Below are 21,760 nucleotides of genomic sequence, written 5' to 3'. Positions count from 1 at the left end.
CAAATCTATAGCAAGTGACTGACCAGCTTATAATGGCTCAATCTTGAAAGCATGTCTCATGAATGCAAAAGACAAACATCAAACAAATGGAGATTAGAGAAACGGCAGCATATTTCAATAGAAAAATAAAGATTATGAGGAGATTGGATTGTGGAATTTATGATTATGTTAAGTTACAGTTACATAAATTGTAGTTGGCTGTTCCTAGTTGTTTTGATAATGAAAGGCCTTCAGCTTGTTGATGTCTCTAGAACAGTATTGTTAAGATATAATCACCAAAAATATAATTGGATACATTGATATAATAAGGTTTTATACAACAAATTTTCAGAAGGAGAGTTATAAATTAATTTGGGGTACCTATATTGATGCAATGGTTCAAGATGAAAATGGGGGTGCTGAGGCATTGGAAACCAAATGGTTAAGAGCTCATGCGGATTGGGGTGAAGGTTACTTAGCATGCCGAATCACTGCCCCTGACCTTTCAAGTTAAAAGCCAGCAGACCTACCTGAATTCATGAAATTTTACTCACTAATCTGGCTGGAAGCTCTGGATGTCCAAATGCAGGATCTGGGACACCTGGTGGACTCCTCATAGGGTCTAATGGGGCAGTGCAGACATCCTCACAGTTCTGAGTACTTAGGCTGGGCAAGCTATCCACTGGGCCTGACCCAGGTCAGACATGGCATAACTCCAGCAGACCCATTGAAGTCACTGGGAAGAAATAGCCATTCACAGAATGATAAGTAAAGGTTAATTTTCCTTTTCATTTGGTTAGATTATCTTGCCTGTCATCATTTTGGCTCAGTTCTTCTTTCTCTATTTATATAGTCTAGTCTGCTGGACATGTCTCCCAACCGTACTATTGGCAAAACATTACATTGACAAAGAAGTATAATCTGATCCTAAATGCTGCTTAACTGCTATGTTTACTCATTTGGCCTGACCCCATCAGAGATATTCCTTTTGTTCTACTCAACCCTCGCCTACCTTTTCTGCTACTGCAAACTAACTTGTTCTCTCTCTTTCCAGTCCTGAATGGTCTCAGACCTGAAACATGAACTATTTCTCTTTCCACAGATGTGCCTGACCTGCTGTGTGTTTCCAGCATTTTCTGTTTTTATTCAGGTTAAGACAAACCTTACCAGATAGTAAAGGTTCAACAGATTGAAAAGAAAAGACAATGGCACAAAGGAATGCATCACTTGCTAAAAATAAGTAGGTAAGTCTGTACTTCCAGGTCAAAAATGTAATTCAAATATAGATTTTAAAAGTAATATTGGTTTCCTACATTGTGATTAGGTCAAGATTCCTATTCAAGAAGATCTATCTTTAGTATTGAACTTTGAGAATTGTTTGAAGTAACTTGAAATTGAGATCAAATTTACATTCGAGAAAATCCACAGGGTTTTGTGAGTAGGAACAATCGTAGTATTATACAGGCTGCTGGTGAACTACATTTTGTAATGGAGTTCATTCTCTGAATTCTAAATATGGCTTCAGTAGTGTTAAACGCTGGATCTAAAAGTATAGCAGTTAGCGTAATGCTATTACAACACCAGCAACCTGGGTTTAATTCTGTAAGGAGTTTGTACGTTCTCCCTGTGTCTGTGTGGGTTTCATCCGGGTGCTCTGGTTTCCTCCCACATTCCAAAGATGTAAGGGTTAGGAAGCTGTGGACATGGGACGTTGGCACTGGAAGTGCAGCAACATTTGTGGGCTGCCCCGCGAACACTCTATGCAAAAGATGCATTTCACTGTGTGTTTTGATGTACATGTGACAAATAAAGATATTTTATAAAAGTGCTCTTACATTGGTCTGAAGTTTCCTCCTTGTATGTAACTTAGAGTCTCACCTGAAAATACATCCAACGCTATATCCAAGATCCCAAAGCCAGGTTACACTAGAGCATCCTGCCAAACTCACAAAAGTGAGCTCAGTCTTAAAATGGCCACAAATAAGCTTAAATAATAATGGGAAAGCACCCAATCCCAAACCATACATTTTGTTTTTACATGTGATTAATTTAGTTTTCTCATGATTCATGCACATCAAGCAAGACATGTTTAGAGACCTGAAAATGGGAAAATGTTTCAGTTCTCACGAGTCTTGTACTACCACTAATGTGACTCATTCTAACTGCAAACTGACATAATTTTACTTTGTCTTGTGGTGCTAAGAGACATTTGTAAAGCTCATGTGCAATTTAGACAACTTTAGTGGCTCTGCTCACTCACTTCCTCTAATAGATAGGACTATGCTCAAAAACACATGGGACTGACATTTATCCTCATCCAGTGGTAAATGGTTAAGCCTTATTCTGGGACTGTGACCACTTAGTTCTTAACCTTCAGCCAGGGGAAACATTCGTAGGCAAAGCCCGGTTTACGTGTCACTGAGATCACCTCTCATCCTTCTAAATTCAAGGAAAATAGGCATGTTCTTTTCAATATCTCTTCCTAAGGCAATTCCTATTCTCTCCAATCCAAGCAATCAGTCGTAGAATAATACAGTGTGTAACAGGCTCTTAGGACCAACAAGACTGATGCTGACCATCAAGCTAATCCTATACTAATCCCATGTTATTCTCCCCACATTCCAATCAACTCCTCTAGATTGGACAACTCACCTACACACTAGGGCAATTTACAGTAGCCAATTAACATACCAACCTGCATGAATTTGGGACGTGGGAGGGAACTGGAGCACCTGGGGGAAACGCATGTGGTCACAAGGAGAATGTGCTGAGGCAAGGATCAAACCTAGGTCGTGGAACTGCACCACTGTGCCAATCTAGCATGAAGCTTTGTTGCATTCCCACTAAATAAATCAATCCTTTAGTATTCTAGGTCTGGAATCACTGAGGTTGTACACAATTGTAATGTCACTCTGATCCTTCGCACCAATGACTAGCATACCATCTTGTCTTCTCCTTTGCTTACTGCACATGTATTAACTTTCTGTGATTCATGTTTAATGACATCCAGATCCTTGGGATACCAATCTTTTCCAGTCTCTCATGACCTCAAAAATACTACTTTTCTATTTTCCTTACTCCAGTGGCAACTTTACATTTCTTCATATAACATTTTAAGCCCATTTTCTTCCTCACTTGCTTAATCTATCTGTATCTTTCTGCAGCATCTCTGCTTACCATCTAACATATCTGTGGCATGTTTAGTATGGATATTATGATTGGCCATAGAAATTGGTATTGGTTTTATTATTGTCATATGTACTGAGATACAGCGAAAATCATTCGTCTGCATGCCATCCAGTCAGATCATTCCATACATAAGTACATTGAGATAGGAAAAAAGAAAAACAGAATGCAGAATATCATATTGCTGCTGCAGAGAACGAGCAGTGCAAGTGAACAAATAAGTGCAAGGGCCACAATGACGTAGATTGGGTTCATCTTTAGCATATGAGAGATCTGTTCAAAAGTTTGATAACAGCAGGACAGAAGCTGTCCTTGAGTCTGGTGGTACTTGCTTTCAAGCTTTGTATTTCCTGCTCAAAACGGAAGAGGGGTGAAGAGAGAATGATCGGGGTGGGAGGGGTCCTTGAATATGTTGGCTGCTTTACTGAGGCACTGGGAAGTGTAGACAGTCAATGCAGGGGAGGCTAGTTTGCATGATGGACTGGACTGCATTCACAACTCTGCAATTTCTTGTGGTCTTGGGCACAGCAGTTGCCAAACCAAGCTGTGATGCAAGTGTAAAAGTTGGTGAGAGTCATTGGGAACATGTCAACTTTCCTTAGCCTTCTGAGGAAGTAAAGGTGTTAGAGGCGTTATCTGGCTGGCAGTCAGAATCCAGCCAGAAATAATGCAACCACATATGCATACATTTTTGCCTTTCTTCTTCTCAACAGCAATGCAATGTAATTCAGATAAATAACCAAGCTGCTAGGTATGTAATATTAAATGGCAGTGACCAATATGTCCATAGAATTATCAAAAATAAAACAATTTTCCCGTGGTTACAACTATAACAAAAAGCCCAGGGAAAGGCATATAAAGCACATGGCATACAGTCAACAATTTTGCATGAACTACTGTTTATTGCAAGAAACACAAGAAGAGTTGGGAAAACTCAGGAAAAAAAATCAGGAAGAATTACTCTTTCAATATCCAGTACCTCCAGCAAATTACACTGCTAGGGATATGTAAAAGCTCATATCCAACTTGTTACTTACTCCCTAAATGGACACACCCTCTTCTCTAAGAATTTGAGGCAAAAAACAACAGATACTGGAAATCTGAAACCAAAACAGGGAATGCTGGAAGTGCTCAGCAGGACAGGCAGTATCAGTGGGGAGAGAAACAGAGTCGATATTTTGTATTAAGGTCTCTTCATTAGACTGGAAAAGTCAGGAAAGCAGTGTTTCAAGTTGCCAAGAGGGGGAGGGTGAAGAGAAGAGGGACTTGTGATAGGACAGAGACCAAAGATCAAGGTTACATTTACTTTAAAAATTGTCAGATGGAACAAAATGATAGAGATAAATTGGAACATTAATTGAAAGAAAGGTACAGCTACATGTGTGGAAATAAAGGGGTTTTCCTTTAGTTGTTAAACTCAATGTCAAGTCCTGAGGCTTTTAACATGCTTTGACGGAAGTGCTGCTTCTTGAGCCTAGGTTGGGCATCAATGAAGCATTACAGGCCAAACACAGAGAGGTAAGGATGGGAGTGGGATGGAGAACTAAAGTGTCAGTGGATTGTATTCAAGCCCTTCAACACTTAAAGGCCAGAATTTTATCCTGTCTGTGAAGTAAATAAACTATCTTTGGAGCCAACCTTTATAACTATGAGTACTATGTAGCGAGACATTTGTTCATTTGACATTACAAATATATGTAAACAATACCAATTGTAAAGTTAGGGAGCATAAATGAGCAAAAAAGTACTGAATGAAACTCCTATGTTTCAGTGACATGCCCAGGAACTAAATAGAAGCAGATCTATGATAAAACCCACGTGGGCGAGTCATTATCACTGTTTTGAGAAACACACAGGGAAAACATGGTCCTGGGAGCTGCTGTAGGCTGAATGCCTCCCACTCTTGCTATAATCATTATTTCCTCTTCAAGAAGCAAATGTCAGTGGGCAATTTTGTGGGGAGATACCATTGCGGAGTTCAAAGCCATGAACTGTAATGAAAATCATAATTATTTAGTAGGTGGTTATTTGGCTCATTATGATGGCTTTCTGTAGAGCAACTCAGTCCAATTCCCTGATTCAGTCATCAGAGCCCTGCATTTCTCTGCTTCCATCACTCTTGTAGGCAGCAAGTTCAGGGCATAGAATCATACAACACAGAAACAGGCACGGTCGGCTCATTTTGTCCATGCCGACTGTAATGCCAGTCTACTCTAAACCCATTTAGCTGCATTAGGCTTGTATCTCTCTATGCCTTCCCTATTTAAATACCTGTCCAAATGCCTTTTAAGTGTTGTAATTGTATCTGACTCTAAGGCCAGATAACAACCACCCTCTGTGTGTAAAACATACCCTTCAGATCTCCTTTAAATTTCTCCCCTCCTACCTTAGACCTGTGTCCTCTGATTCTGGACCCCTATCCTGGGAAAAAGATTCTGACTATCTATCCTATCTATGCCCCTCATAATTTTATACATCAACCCTCAGCCTCCTATGTTCAAGTGAGGATAAGCCCAGCCTATCCAATCTCTCCTTATAACTACAGCCATCCATTTCAGGCAACATTCTGGTGAATCTCTTCTGCACTCTCTCTTGTTACCAAATGGTGGTGACCAGAATAGTACTCAATACTTGAAGTGAGGTTGAACCAATATTTGTACAGCTGCAACATGGTCATTACTACTCTCTGTGTAAGAGATTGTTCCTCGCATCTCTCTTTAAATCTTGCCTAAAATCTCAAATCAGTAATCTCTAGTCCTTGCACTATTAGCTACTGGGAACAGTTTTTCTTTCTCTACTTTATCTAAACTTGCCCAATCTAACCTTGTATCTAAAACCTGGAACCATTCAAGCACCCTCACATCATTCCTAAAGCATGGTGACCAGAACTGGATGTAATACTCCAGCTGTGGTCTAATAAGAACTTTTCAAAAATTCAGCACAAATTTCCTGCTTTTGTAATCAATAACTCTATGCTCTGCTAACTAATCTTCTATGTGTCCTGCTACCGTCAAAGAGCTCTGCATGTAAATCCCCAGATAGCTATCTTTCCGCATACTCTTTAGAATTGTACCATTAAATTTATAATGTATATTCCCATTACTTTGCCAAAATACATCACCCCACATTGCACTAAATTCCAACTGCCACTTGTCTGACTTTCCTGCTAGTTTATGTCCTTTTTCATTTCATCCTCACTTTTGCCACATGTCCATCATAGGCAAATTTTGAAATTTTGCAGTTTTCCAACATTCATCTAAAAGAAACCAGTAGTCCGAGCACTGACCAATGGGGACCACCACTGTGGACCATACTTCAGTCTGAAGAACAATCATTTACTACAGCTCATTCTTTTATAACTTTAAGCCACATTTTTTTTATATATATCTTAGCTGACATGGACTTGTGCTAAATCTTGTTAACCAGCCTTTTATGCTGTACTTTGTCAAATGCGGTTTAAAAAATCTATGTAGATAACATTCTCCATCTTCCCTTCATCGATCTTCTCTGTTACTTTATTGAAAATTGAATTGGGTTAGTTAAACAGAATTTGTATTTTACAAATCCATACAGGTTCTCCTTATTTAACTCAGACTTCTCCAACAGCCTGTTATTATCTCCACTCCAGGTTTTCTTCGCAAGTTCTCTGGACCAGGTGACATCAACTCTCTATATGTTGTCAGCCTTTTCATTACAATCTGCCTATCAAGTCTTACCACATCCAGTACCTCTACTACCTCTGCTTTCATTGATGTTTTGTCAGTTTTTGCTTCCTAAATAAACACTAATTCAAAGTATTAATTATTCTAGCCTTGCCCTTCATCCATAACCATGTACCACCTGCCAAGTCTCACCCTGTTGCTTACCTTCTATATGCTAGTCCTTGATTTTAGGGTTCCCTTTTAAGTTAACTGCCATTCAATTCTCAAATTGTCTCTCTTCCAGTCTCATTTTCCTTTACATTTTCTCTCTTAAATTATTGCATTCACCTGATACGCATGTACACTCTCTTACTCTCTTTTTCATCTTATTTTTTTTTATCCCTCACCATTTCTGGCCTTGATTTGCCTACCTTCTCCTTCTGTGGGAATGACCCCACCCTGTATGTATTACATCCCCAATTGTTTCTCCTGTAAACCTTTGGTTCTATTATGCCCTGGATGGATGCCCTCTCATCCCATTGAAATTAACCCTCTTCAATTTAGAACTTAGAATTAGATTGTTCCTTGTTCTTCTCCATTACTAATCTAAACCTTATGATACAACAATTACTCTTACCCAAATGTTCTCCCAGAACCTGGGTTTATCTCTTTACCTAGTACCAGCCCCAGCAATTCTGTTTTTCTAGTTAGGCTGAGATGTATTAGTCAAGGAGGTTCTCTGAACATAGTTCAGAAATTCACTCCTCCCCCCAACCTCCTTTTCCTAAATAATGACATAATCCCAGTAGATATCTGGGTAAATACAGCTCTCAATATTAGCAGTCTGCAGTTCATATCTCTGTAATCTCCTGGCATATTTGCTTCTTGATCTCCTTTCAATATTTGGAAGCCTGTACAATACCTCCAGTAGCATGATCACACACTTTGATTCTCAGCTCTATAACCAAATGGATTCTGCCCTGGCCTTCATAAGAACAATCAGCACTACCACGCCACCTCCCTTTTATCCTCCCTGTCGTTTCTGAATACCTCAGAGAAAAGTAACCAGAGAACACAGATATAAGATAATTGCCCCATGATCAAGGGGAAGGATCCAAGGAGAAGCATTTTTATGCAACTAATTATGACCTGGAATACACAGCCTGAAAGGGTTCAGAAAGTTACATTTAAGAGGGAACTAGAAAATACTTGAAAAAAAAATGTTATAAGGCTTTGGGGAATGAGTTCGACAACAGGGTTAATTGGAGGGCTTTTACGAAATGCTGGTATAGGAACAAGACAAATAGTCCCAGTCTCTGACATTTGAAAAGAAAGGCTTCAGATTTGTCGAAACAACATACATTAATTCTAGCTTGACCTTCTTCATGTTCCTTTTGCATTTCCTAACAATATTAAGTAGTAATTACGTGCTTTTACTTACGTTACATACAACTGATGTTGCCCGCATGGATACTTTGGGACAGTTTCCCAGAGGTCACAACACCAACTGCCTATGTATGCATTGTTTTCCTCTTATCAGTTTATGTGATGTGTGTGTTGGCAAGGTCAACATCAGCTAACATTCCCTAATTGTGCGCGAGAAGATAGTGGTGACCTGTCTTCTTGAAGCACTGCAATCCTTCTAGTGAACATACATCTATATTAATATTGCTCAGAGAGCTCCAGAACTTGGAACAAGCAATGATGAAGAAAAGTTGTAAGTCAGGAATAGCATGCAAATTAAAAGGGAACCTGCTGGTGTGGCATTTTCATGCACCTGTTCTGCTTGTTTGTCTTGATGATAAAGGACGTAGGATTGGGCAGCGCTGTTGGAATATCCTGGACAAGAAACAGCAATACATTTTGTACATGGTTCACAATGCAACCATGATGTGTCAGTGATTGGAAGGAGAACGGGTGATAATCAGGTAGATTATTTTGTTGAGCTCCTTGAGTGTTTTTGGAACTGCAGTCCTCAAGGCAGGTGGAAGATATCCTCTCACATGATTTGTGCCTTGCTGGGAGTGGAACGACTTGGATGAGTCAGGTGCTGAATCCCGCTGTTGGATATGCTGTCTTTGACTTGCTCTTGTAGCCAGAGTATTTAAGTGGCTGGGCTAGTTAACTTTTTAGTCAATGGTAAGCCCCATGATGCTGAAAATGGGTAATTTGGTGATGGTAATGTCTTTGTAAGCTAAGGGCAGATGGCTGAACACTGTTGAAGATGCTTGTCATTCATGTGACATGAATGTTTCTTGCCCTTTCTCAGCCCATATTTTCTGTTGTCCATGCCTTGCTGGATCCAGGCATGGACTATTTCATTTGTTAGAAATTTTGAATGGAATTGAGTTATCATTAACAGACACCCCCACTTCTGATATTGTGATGTAAGGAGAAGGTCATCAATGAAGCAGTTGAAAATGGCTGGGCCTGGGACATTTGTCTGAGCAACCCCTGCTGATACTATCCTGAAACTTGGATGATCCTCCTCCGGTGACTAGAACCACCTTTCTTAATGTGTGTTATGAGTATTTTTCTCCCTTGATGCCCCTTAATTTCAGCTTCACTGGAATTTTTGATGACACACTCATCAAAAGTTACGTTCATGCAAAAGACAATCGCTTTCATAAATCAGCTCTTTGGTCCATGTTTGGACCTAGGCTATAATAAGGTCTGAATCAATGTGGTCCTGGCAAAATGGCATTATAGACAAGGTAAAGCCACTCAATCTCAACTAGTCAAAGCTTGTCACCCCTTCCGCTGCTAATGGTGGTTTTCCTTTGGTGAGGAGTAGCACCAGTGTTCATTAGCCCCAGTAGAAACTAGCTTACTCTCCAGGTCTCAAATTTCCAAGGGCAATGACAGATGGCAACTCTGATGAGGTTAGGTCTATCACTGGCAACACCCTGTGAGAGTACACAAAGTAATAGACTAGCAATGAAGCAAATCATTACAGGATTAGTAGATGCAGGTGGTTCAAACAAAAGCTTTAGTTGAATGATTTCTTTTGGATCTATATGTGAGCCAATCCTCTGACCCTTTGTGATGAACGAATGGACCTTCCCAGAACAACATGGTACACAGTCAACAACAACTGAGTTGGCATGTGTGGATATCAATTCCTGTCATTTGGTGTAATAGAGCCTAAAGCACTCAACCGCATTTGCAATATTTATTATATAATATCAACACACTCATTGGAGATAGCACAATTAACCACATCCTATGTGGTATATGTTCATCACGTGCTATCCATCAGTCAGCGTGTATAGTTGAAGGAAATTTTTTGCAAGCTCTGGAGATTGTCCAGTTAAGAGAATTACATCATCTTTTGACTCATCGTGCTTTAGGAATTTGCACAAATAAAAAATATTGGCACCTGTTTAGTTCAAATGCTGAACTTGCATCTTAAAATGTTCAGCCAAATCAGAATCTGAGATCTTGTGCCAAAAGACATATAGGCCAGACATAACGTGCTAAATTGTGCTTAATTCAGCCTGACACCCAGATTTGCCCAGTTCCTGCTCTTTCCCTATCCCTATATTAATCTAGTGTTGATGAGTGAGTCATATCAGTTCTGGAGGAAAGTGCTCTATGTGTCCCACGAAAAGGCTGTATAGCTCGGTCCATACATTTTAAGATGCAAGTTTCATAACAATATCTTTTATTGTTGAAAATGAATTAAGTTAAAGGATTTATTCAACTGTGAACATGGGATATGGAAGGATTTGCTGGGCCTCTGTTCAAGGAAGATTTGAAAGATATTCAGGTATAGAAGGATTGGATGTCCATACTGAGCAAGAGATGGTTGTGACCAAGAAACTAGGTTACTTCAACATCTGCTGATATGTATCATTATTTTAATCAGTACTTTGTTACATATCTGATGTTATGCTCAATTTATTTGTACACAGGTAACAGGACTTTCTATTTCACTCTCTTCACCGTCTCCTAAAACCTTTTTGACCACCCCTGTATATTTTCCTTGTGTATATATCTTCAAAATTTTGTATGATTTCACTGCCTTGGGACATTTTACATGTTAAAAATGCTGTATCAATGCAAGTTTAGTTGCACAATGCAGCAACAGATAAATGAGAAGGTGATTGATTAAGTTTTGGTGTAATTGACCTACCTTCTTTGCAGATTGTGGAACTGCACAGTGCATCCTATCACACAGTGCAATAACATTAATACTTGAATTTTGATATGTATGCATAAATTTATGAAAGGCATCTCAAAAGTCATTTACATAGCTACATTATTACTTAAATTGAAAAAAAATTGAAAAATATGTCAACAACATTTACTGCACTTAGGGGCAAACACCATATAACTTTATAGGTAAATGTAATCCTTGGAATTCTATATCAAAAAGCCCTTGATAATCTTGCAAAAGTTTGAAGAAAGAGAGGAGATGCATTAGTTTGTCCTATGAGTCCTTGCACAGGTTCAGTGTACACATTCCCACGTTAAAGTATTGAGATACTCGCAATTTCTCTAACCTTCTGAAGTGATTGGCCACAACGCCCACAAGCTCTCCAATGCGGTTCTCATTGGCTGGCTGCATTTTATGAAGGCACACAATGAGGTCTTTGTTATCCTTTGTGTGAAACACAATGAGTTGATCTTTTCCTGTTGACACACTCACCCCAGTAACCTAAAGGTAGTGAAAAAAATTATTAAACACACCTTACATACTGCTTTCACATCTCTTTCATGATCCAAATGTAGTGATCCACTGTATCAGAAACTGACATTTCATTACGTGACTTTATTCATACAAGAGGCTAGCTTTAGGTCTTGAAAGAGCTATCCATATCATCCCATTCCCTTATCTCATAATTTCTAACATCAAAAATGATAATTTTTCTTTTTGAAAATTTCAAGTCTATTGCACAGCATCACAATCATTTGTATGCTTGAATGGTGGATGCTGGAGTCATATTTGCAGGGCAATTATTGTATAGTTCAAGCAAGCCTTCATCTTGGGAAAATTGGAACCACCACAACTTATGCATTTCTAGCATTACCATTTCTTTAAAAAAAAAGCTATGACTTACATGCATATTAAGATAATAATATCACTATGAGGTTGGATATTATCTGCACAATCATTTCATGTGGAAAATGGACCTATTATTCATCATTCTTTGTTTGAATTAGTTGTTGTTGATTTTAGTTTGGATACTTAAGTTTTTCATAAAACCTTAGTGATAACAGCATCTTGATACTTGGTAACACAGCATATTCCACTACAGTTCAAAGTAGCACCCTGTACGTGTCTTCACACTGTTGTTGAAGTCACACATATTGTACAAAATGCTGTTAAGATTTACAGTGAATATTATATTACTAAAATCACAAAGTGCATCAGAGGCTAAACAGATATTAATCCAGTTGAAAATTTCCAAATTCTAATTTCTTACAACAGTGGTTGAATTTCAAAAGCAGACACCTGTTTCAAAAGGAATCATGCATCCACCAATATATGTAGCCTTGTGGGTTTTTTCAAACATCCACCTTAAAGCTGTGTATTGGTTATTTTACCCTAACACAAAGACCCTTCATTTATTTCTGTCCATTTATGCAATCAATCATTAATACAATGCACGCATACAATCCATCCATGGTTATTGGACTTCAGCTTCCTGACAATATAAGGTAAATGACCTAATAAATGTGGTTAAGGATCACCTACTCTTACAGTGGATTCAGAAATAGATTAGGGAAAATCATGGGACAGAAGATGGTAAATGATAGTAACCCAAGAGCAAAACAAACCTTTCATATACAGGAGAAGCAGAAATCAATTATTTTTCATACTATTTAAGTAAATAGAAAAATTCAAAAAACCAAAGGTGAACAGACTGTTCATTGGGATGATCAAGTGACATGCTCCTGGGCATCATCACCTGCATAGCAATTCTTATTGATTGCATTGTGATTTTCTCTCATTACTTTCAATGTGATTGTACTAAGTCTGCAGACAAGCATTGCCTAAACCAATATTCCTTTACTAGGTTTACTCAATCAAGCAGGAGTCCTGTGGCCAATCACAAGTCTCTCAAAACATAGGACAACTGAACACTTTGAATGCTAAACTACAGCCTTTAAAATCACATTACGAAGAGTGGGTTGAATCAAACAGCTGGATGGATGATTAGGAAGCATTCTTCTATTCCTACGCTTGTTGCCCTTCCTTAAAAAAACATTTCCCTATACTTATGCTCCAACAGCACCTATTTTTATTTCTAGAGATTTTTAAATACAGGATATTGGGTGAAATAAGGGAGAATAATAGATATTTGGGAGTGAAAACATTTGGAATAATGAAACATTCATAAATTTGTTTATACTTTTATATATGATGGTAATAGTCTTTTACCCAGAGTAGAAGAGTCCAAAACTCAGAGGCATAGGCTTAGGGTGAGAGGGGAAAGGTTTAAAAGGGACCTGAGGGGCAACTTTTTCATGTTGAGGGTGGTGACTATATGGAATGAGTTGCCAGAGGAAGTGGTTGAGGCAGGTACAATAGTATCATTTAAGAAGTACTTGGATAGGTACAGGGAGGGGTGGGGCTTGTAGGGATATGGGCTGAATGTAGGAAATTGGGACTAGCTGGGTGGAAAACATGGTCAGCATGGACTGGTTGGGCTGAAGGGTTTGATCTGTGCTGTATTGCTCTATGACTCTACTAGTATTTTAAACTGATGAGACAAAAATTCTTCATCCTTAAATTAGGCTGTTTGAACTTTAGCACCGGTCCTTCCAAGTATTTTTAGATGGGGTTTTTTGTTAAATAAATGCATAACAGAAGCAATCTCAATCATATGTCACCTCCCCACCCTTCCATCTTATTTATTTTTCTCTCTTCTTTAGAGTTAACTGCAGCTTTGCAGAGCGCAGAAGCAAAATGGACATCTGCCAGTTTTCTATAAAAGGAACAGTGATGTCATTTTTCTTGCTCATTAAACCAGATTCAGTCCTAACTGCAGGCATCTTCAGTTCAAGAAAAAAATATAAAAGGCAATGGGACAAAGAAGCACAGACAACAGACCAGTCAGCCCATTTTAATCTGTCATTCTTTAATGCATGTTAGTACACTTTCAATATTCAGGGATCTATTAGTATTCAACTGCTCATCCAGAACACAACCACTTATATCGAGAAGTTACAGATAGCTGGATTACAAAGACTCGTTCCCTTCTAATGCCCCTAAGAACTCTCAAATTTATTGCATACTTCTGACCACTAGATTTCCCATATGTGCTGAATTTTAAATTTTTTTCTCATTTGGTCATTAAAACAAACAAAAACCAGATTAAATTTCTGCAAAGCAAATGCGATCAAGATCCCCAAACAGTTAATTTGGAATTTGCCCTTTTATTGCGGTTGACTTTGACACTAGCAAAATGGTTTGACCTTCCCTGACAGTGACTCCAACATCCTTTAATTTAGAGAGACACATTGAGGTTTGCTAGTTAAGCAACCTGATTATTTTATGTTCACAGCAACTACGTTCCACCATACAGCGACATATCAGCTGATGCAGTCTCCAAGGGGATCGCTATGGAAACTGGGTTACCACGGAAATGCTGATACTGAACTATTCTGACAGTAAGATGAATTTACCAATGAACATCTGGGCACATAATGGTACAAAAATCACAGAATCTCTTCTCCAAGAAGAACATACTACAACCAAATGGCAAATTCGACACCATTTCACAGATTGTGGTTGGGAAAGCAAAACACAGATTTTTGAACTAGTACAATATATTTCTGTTCTAAGGAGCTTTTTTTTTGTAGGAAAAAAACCTGTCCATTCTGGGAATGATTCTGTTGGATTTAATTAAGATTCATATGTTGGGTTTATGTAGATGTTAACCCTAAGGAGAGACTAATCATTACATAATTTTAAAAGCTTTAGGCAGTGGATTTGTCTCATGTTTTGTTAATGTCAGTATTAACCAGTGAAGTAGAAAATATTAGGTCTAAATTGTATGGACAACTTTTCAAATTGTGAGGAGACTGAGTAAAGGGAGCTTAGTGAAAGTGTAGTTCTAGACATTTATGCCGCAGTTATCACATCTTGGAAAGGCAGGTCTGTGCATGGAATATCCCAAATTTCAATGATAAACAACTGTGCTGCCAGGTAAAGAAGGAACTGGGGTGAGGAGCTGAGCTAATAGCAGTTCCTTTTTTGCACAGTTCTAAAGGAGAATACAAGAGCAAGTCACCAGAGGTTGCTCCTGTCATCTAATTGTGGCAAGTTATAAAGTGGAAATGATACAACCATCACAGCAGGTTCCTGGTTTGCCTTATCATAGAAATAACAAAACATGGAGGCATTGTAAAAGTCAGACAGGCATAGCCACTTCCACAACCTCAGGATATCCATTCACTTACACCCAAGAAAACAGATGGTGGAAGGAGAAAAATAACCTGGAATTTTAATAGAGCTGTTCAAATCAGACTCCTTTTGATTATGACCTACATTATACAAAGGGATGGTCTTCATCACTTGATATTGCTTCAGTGGATCCAATTTGTATAGATGCCGGTCAGTGATGAAAATTGCACGGTCTTCAGATTTATTAAATCTGTTTATCTGTTGAGAGACACAAACAAATGTAGTTTAAATAATGAAACCAACCCAAGGCAAGGTTATTAGCAATGTGCAAAAATGAGTCCAGTAAGGTCCTAAGGCAATGTTGATTTTCCTTCACCATGTTCATTAGGAATGGCACTAAGCCAGTTTCTGTTTTCTTAAAATGAAATAGGAATAAGCTATTCAGACCCTCCAGAAAGCTCCACTGATAATTAGAGCCTGGCTGATCTCAGGTCTTCGATCCTGTGTGAGCCTCACACCCTATCTTGTGAAGTTACAAGAGCTGCCCTGTAATTACTTCATTTTTCTCTCTTTTGAAAAAAACTTTAGCCTCTTATTAGGCAGTTCTCTGTTTCAATGGTAATAATGTCTCCAAGGTTGCTTTTCACAATAAAATCAGCAGTGAGCAATCCACTCCAGGGGAATTCAACAAAATAATTGTGCTTTTTATGAAATGTGGCTGGGGCACAGCCTGGGCATTACCAAAACCAGACGAGCACCAACTTGTAAACAATTATTAATTTCAGAAAAGATGACACCTAACTTCCACTTCAACCACCAAAGGTTCCAGAAATGACAATGAACGACAGAGATCAGGAAAATCCCAGGTTTTCTCTTTTGACTGCCACCACAACAAATAGATTTAAATAGCATCCTTCATGGTCTCATGAACTTCAGAAGTATTTTTTAGCCAATTATATACATTTTAATTGTGGATCTTGTTTTATGTTGGGAGGTGGCAGCCAATTGCACAAAGCCAGAAGTACTAATGATATAAATGTCCAGATACTATGCTTTTGGATATTAGCCAGGATAGTAAAGAAATCTCCCCTGCTCTTCTTCAAATTGTCTCATGGTTCAAACTTGAGGACAGGTGGAGCTTTGGTTTAACTTCTCCCTGAGAAATTCCAGGATCAAGACCGATTGCAATCCTCCCAATGGTGCCTTTCAACGTAGCATAGGTCAATAACTTCAAAAAGATCCTAATATATCTATTTAAAAAAAGTAAGTATATTAGGATATCCCTGAACATCAGTCATTTGCCTGTGATCTAAAGAGCGTGAAGGGATCTTATGCAAAATCCCACCGAACATGTAGAAGGAAGCCTCAGTTTAATATTTTATTTGCATCCTATCAGAGTTCTATGGAATCTTGCAACTTGGATGATGACTGAAAGTATTGATGTATTCAATGAGTTCTATAAGATAAAGCATGATGTAACTGTCAGCTGGTAATAGAGTGTGACTGATGAAAAATTGCTGGTATGTACAACATTTTACCTTGTGGTGACACATAATCATGAGACTAACATCTACAACAACCAAGGTTCATGTTGGGTCAATTGTCTCCAGCAAAAAAGAAATCAAAATAATATCCAAATGAACACTTTTCACTTGTTATACAAGAGCACTGCTCCAAAGTCCAGCATCTACACTGAGTAAAAAAATTCAAAAAGAACATATTCAACTTACTGAGAACAGTGATTTACTGCTTCTCGTAAGTCTTCAATAACTTGTCATCAGATGAGAGTGGAATCTTTTCCCGCCTCCAGGCTCAGAGGCTTGTTAACACAAACAAGGCACGGTAAATAACTCCACTGTATGCAGTACAACTCCAACAATCTGATCCACTCAGGATTTTGGTAGTGCTGGACTGGCAGATTTTCTGAACTCTTGGGTGGTATTCCCTGCTAATATCCTGGCACATTTTTATTTCACATTTTTGATGTTACGAAGTATAGTATGTTTTCTAGTAAACAAGGGAGCATGAAACATGGGAAAACGAGAAACAGGGCCCAGGTGAGTCAGAATGGAGTAGGAGAACCAGGGCCTCAGCGAGTTGGAGGGAAGCACAGGAACTGCGGCTTTGGCGAATGAAAGGGAGTGTGGGAACTGGGGACCTGGTGAGTCAGAAGGGAGCATGACAATTGAGGCCCTGGCGAGTTGGAGGCGTACAGGAGTGAGATAGATCGGCTGGTTGAGTGATGTCAAAGCAACAACCTCGCACTCAACATCAGCAAGACCAAGGAATTGATTGTGGACTTCAGGAAGGAGAGGGCAGGAAAACACACACTGTATTCATTGAGGGTCAGTGGTGGAAAGGGTGAGCAGCTTCAAGCTCCTGGGCATCAACATCTCAGAGGATCTGTCTTGGGCCCAACACATTGATGCAATCATGAAGAAGGCCTGCCATCGGTTCTACTTCATTAGGCATTTGAGGAGATTCGGTATGTCACCAAAGGCATTCATCATTAAGGACCCTCACCATCCGGGACACGCCCTCTTCACGATACCACCATCAGGGAGAAGGTACGGGAGCCTGAAGACCCACACTCAATGTTTCAGGAACAGCTTCTTCCCCTCCACCATCAGATTTCTGAACTGTCCATGAACACTACCTTGATATTCCTCTTTTACACTATTTATTTATTTTTGTAACTTATAGTAATTTTATGTCTTGCACCGTACTGCCGCCGCAAAACAACAAATTTCACAACATATGTTAGTGATAATAAACCTGATTCTGATTCTGGAATGGAGTGCAGGAACAGGGGTCTCTGTGAGTGAAAGTGAGCATGGGAACAGAAGCTTTGGTGAGTTGGAGGGAAATGTGGTTCCTGGGGCCCAGTGAGTGAGAAAGAGGTTCAGCAAACATTACCTGATGAGCAAGATGCCAAACCATCGGGCTTTCCAAATGGTCGGCTAGCAGATTATCAGAGTTTTACTGCATTTTGAACAAGCGAAACATGCCATATTCATCAAATTCTTCTGTGACTGTCAGTGGTCTGTCACTGCACAGGCACACTGAGTTTTGGAGGAAGCTGCAGCACACAATATGTGTGGTGATCAATGCTGATTATTAGAATACGTTCATGCATTTCATTAAACTACTGATTTATGATGCACATTCATTTGTTACAATGGTTGGAGATAATTGCCATAGTAGTTTGGAGTTCAAACAATTTATTTCAACTGAGTAGCAAAAAACTGCATGCCATAAATTTGAAATAGAAGCAGAAAATATCGGAAATGCTCAACAGGTCAGGTAGCATCTGTGAAGAATGAAACCGAACTCATATTTTAGTTCAGTGACATTTTGTCAGAACCAAGAAAAGTTAGAAAACAGGCAAGTTTTACTTTACAGAGACATGGGAGGGATGTGGAGAACCAAGGGTGTGTGTGTGTGTGATAGGATGGAGAACATGGATGACATAGATTGGCAGCAGCTGAGAATGGGTGAAGGTGCCTTGTTAATTGCAGCTAATCTGACTGAAGGTGTACATAGTGAGAGAAAAGGAGAGGGAAAAACAGCAGAAAAATACAAGCCCATGCTGGAATTATGAGATACAGAACACAACAACTGCTAGAGATATGTAATAAGGGAAAATGCTAGGAAGACCCAGCAGCTCAGGCAGCATCTGTGGGGAGAGAAAAACTGAGTTAAATCAGAACTGGCCAGCAATAAAAAGTAGAAAGAAAACTAATGCTGCTTTTGAAACAATACTAATAAAAGATACTCAGCAGGTAGACAGAAACAGAGACAATATCCTCAGCTAATGACTCGAACCCTTCCACCACTTTCCAACTATAAAAGTTAATCAATTCAAAACACCAGTCCTGTTATCATCCCCAAAGACACCCCTGCTCTCACACGATGATGGCCAGTTCTACACAAACTGGAATTGTTGGGTATCTAAAATTGTTGAATTTATAGTTGAGCCATGAGGGCTGTAACACGCTGAGAAGGAAGTGAAGATGCTATTTCTCAGATGTATGTGTGGCTTTGCTGAGATAGTGTAAAAGCCCAAAGTGGGAGGGGGATTGAGAATTAAAGTAAAAGGTAACTAGAAACTCAGGATCACCTTTATGGACTCAATGGATATGTTGTACAAGATGGTCACCAAATCTATGTTTGGTTTCTCAAATGTAGAGGAGACCACATTGTGAGCACTGAATACAATAAACAACATGGGAAGAGATATAACTGAACTGCTGCTTCTTCTGGAAAGACTATTTGGGGTGCCTGGATAGTAGGAAACGGAGAGGTAAAAAGGCAAGTGTTGCTTCTCCTGAGGTTGCATGGGAAAGTGCCCGGAGAAGCAAGAATAGGTTTCTCCCTGGCCTCTTTACCACCCCCACTCGCCCACCCCCCGCCTCATGCATCCTCACCTGTCTACAGATGAATGGATCACCCTGCATAACTTTTGTCACCTCCACCATGATGTTACCACCAGTTTATCTACCCATCCCTCCCTTATCAGCTTTCAGAAGGGACCATTTCCTCTTCTACTCCAAAGTTCACTCTTGCATCTTGACGAACACTCACTCATTTTTTCACTGTACCTTTCCATGCAACCCCAAGAGATGCAACACTGCTCTTTTAACTCTTTGTTTTCCACTATCTAGAGAACCAAGCACTCTTTCCAGCAATCCACTTGCACTTCTTCCAATTTATGTAATGCATTTGCTGCCCATGAAATGGTCTCTTCTACACTGGAAAAACCAAATGCAAATTGGGTGACCAACTTAAAGAACATCGTTGTTCTGTCTACAAGGATGACCCTGAGCTTCCAGTTACCTGTCACTAATTCTTCACCTCACCCCCATTAGGATCTTTCCGTCTTAGGTATCTAATGCATGTTACAACAAAGCCCAACGTAAACTCAAGGAGAAATATCTAATTTTCTGACTGGGTTGGCCAAAGCCTTCAGGGCTCACCAATGAGTTCAACCATTTTAGATAACCAACCTCTCCTGTTTGTGTCAGCAAGAGCAAGGAATGCTGGGGTGCTTGACAGTTTGGGCCTGTTTTCTAAATTTTCACAATTCTGATGAAAGATGATCAACTTGAAATATTAACGCTCTCTTCACAGATGCTGCCTTTCCTGCTGAATAACTCCAGCATTTTTTGAATTTCAATTACCATCTTCACACTGACACAGGCATAAATTGAACAGAAAATGTAATACGGCATAAAAAACATGAGAAAAACCTTCTGCACATATGGCATCTTTCATGTGCATGGAGCATCTCAAGCAACTCACAACCGATGAATTACTTTTGAAGTACTGCATCACTGTGAACTGTAGCAACGAAATTGCATTCAGTAAGGTCCAATAATTGGGTTAGATCTTTCTAGCATGAGGTTTAACCTGCTGGAGGATCCGAGGACTGCATTTGTAAATAAGTTTGGGACTTCTATATTTGACTATGCATGCTTTGAAGTCGTTGAGTCACAGGGTCATAGAGTCACGCAGCTTGGAAGCACACCCTTTGGCCCACTATATTAAGATCCTATCTATAATCATCCCATTTTTCAGGACTTGGTCCAGAACCTTCAAGCGCTCATTTAAATTTTTCATAAATGTTGTAAGAGTACCTGCTTCCACTACCTTGAGGCAGCGCTTTCCATCTTTCAACTACCCTCTGGACATATGGGCACCGGTGGATTTTGTTTGGAACTGCCAGCATTTATCAGCAGGATCCACACTGATGAAGTAGTTTATTGGCTGTGCTGTGTAAATGATGATGGTTTAGGGATAATGATTAGGCAGGTCACCAAAAGATCTCTTTTGCTCTTCTTTGGATAGATCATGAGTCCTTTGGCATCGTGCTGCACTGCAGAACATGGTTTATCATCACATCTGCATGATAGCATTTCCAACAGCACTGAGGTTCAGTGCCAGCCTAATTTATATGGTCGTCTTTGGAAAGGGCCTTGAACCTTTAACAATGTGACTCAGATGTTGCCACGGAGCTAATCCAAATTGAGAAATTTAGAAAATTATCAAAAGGCAAAGGAACTTTCTGTGAATTCCCCCTATTTTCATATTGGTGAAAGCAATTTCAGCATAAAGGAAAATTACAGTTTCGTTGTGTGAATTCAATACCTTAGGTGAAAAACAATTAAGTTACCCCATTTTTCCAGTAAATTGGTAAAAGGACTCATTAAGGAAACAATTTTTTGCACGTCACTTTGTGATGGGACACAAAACGCCGATCTGAAGCCGTTGGCGATGGCACTGAGAACCCTGAGGTCATGCATCGGGAACATACAGAAGCCCTGCATAAGTGGCCAAGGGAGTGCACCACCTGACAAACTACCCAGCCACCTGCCCTGTCAGCTACTTCCTGTCCTATCCATGAAGAGTCTGTGGGGTCTACCTTAGAACCCATAAAACCAGAGTGGAAACAAGTCACCCTTGCTCCAGAAGGACTGCCTAAGACAAGGAAGATTAAGAAAAAAGAAAAGTTTGCTTCACATGAGACCGTTTTATGGGTACAAATGTACCAATATCAGCCAAATATGTGGGACATATCTGTTTATAAACATTCTTCTTT

General features: G+C 39.4%; 1 protein-coding gene across 1 annotated transcript in view; it reads right to left on the bottom strand.

The window, feature by feature from the left end:
- Positions 1-21,760, bottom strand: part of myo1d (myosin 1D) — a 427,465-nt gene that overhangs the window by 116,432 nt on the left and 289,273 nt on the right. The window contains exons 20-21 of the mRNA XM_052038938.1: positions 15,307-15,420; positions 11,312-11,466 (exon numbers count right to left, since the gene is read on the bottom strand). Coding sequence (XP_051894898.1) covers positions 11,312-11,466; positions 15,307-15,420 — 269 coding nt within the window. The remainder of the gene's footprint in view (positions 1-11,311; positions 11,467-15,306; positions 15,421-21,760) is intronic.

This window comes from Pristis pectinata, chromosome 25, assembly GCF_009764475.1.
Source record: "Pristis pectinata isolate sPriPec2 chromosome 25, sPriPec2.1.pri, whole genome shotgun sequence".
NCBI classification, from domain to species: domain Eukaryota; kingdom Metazoa; phylum Chordata; class Chondrichthyes; order Rhinopristiformes; family Pristidae; genus Pristis; species Pristis pectinata.
This window is presented reverse-complemented; position numbering and strand designations above follow the sequence as displayed.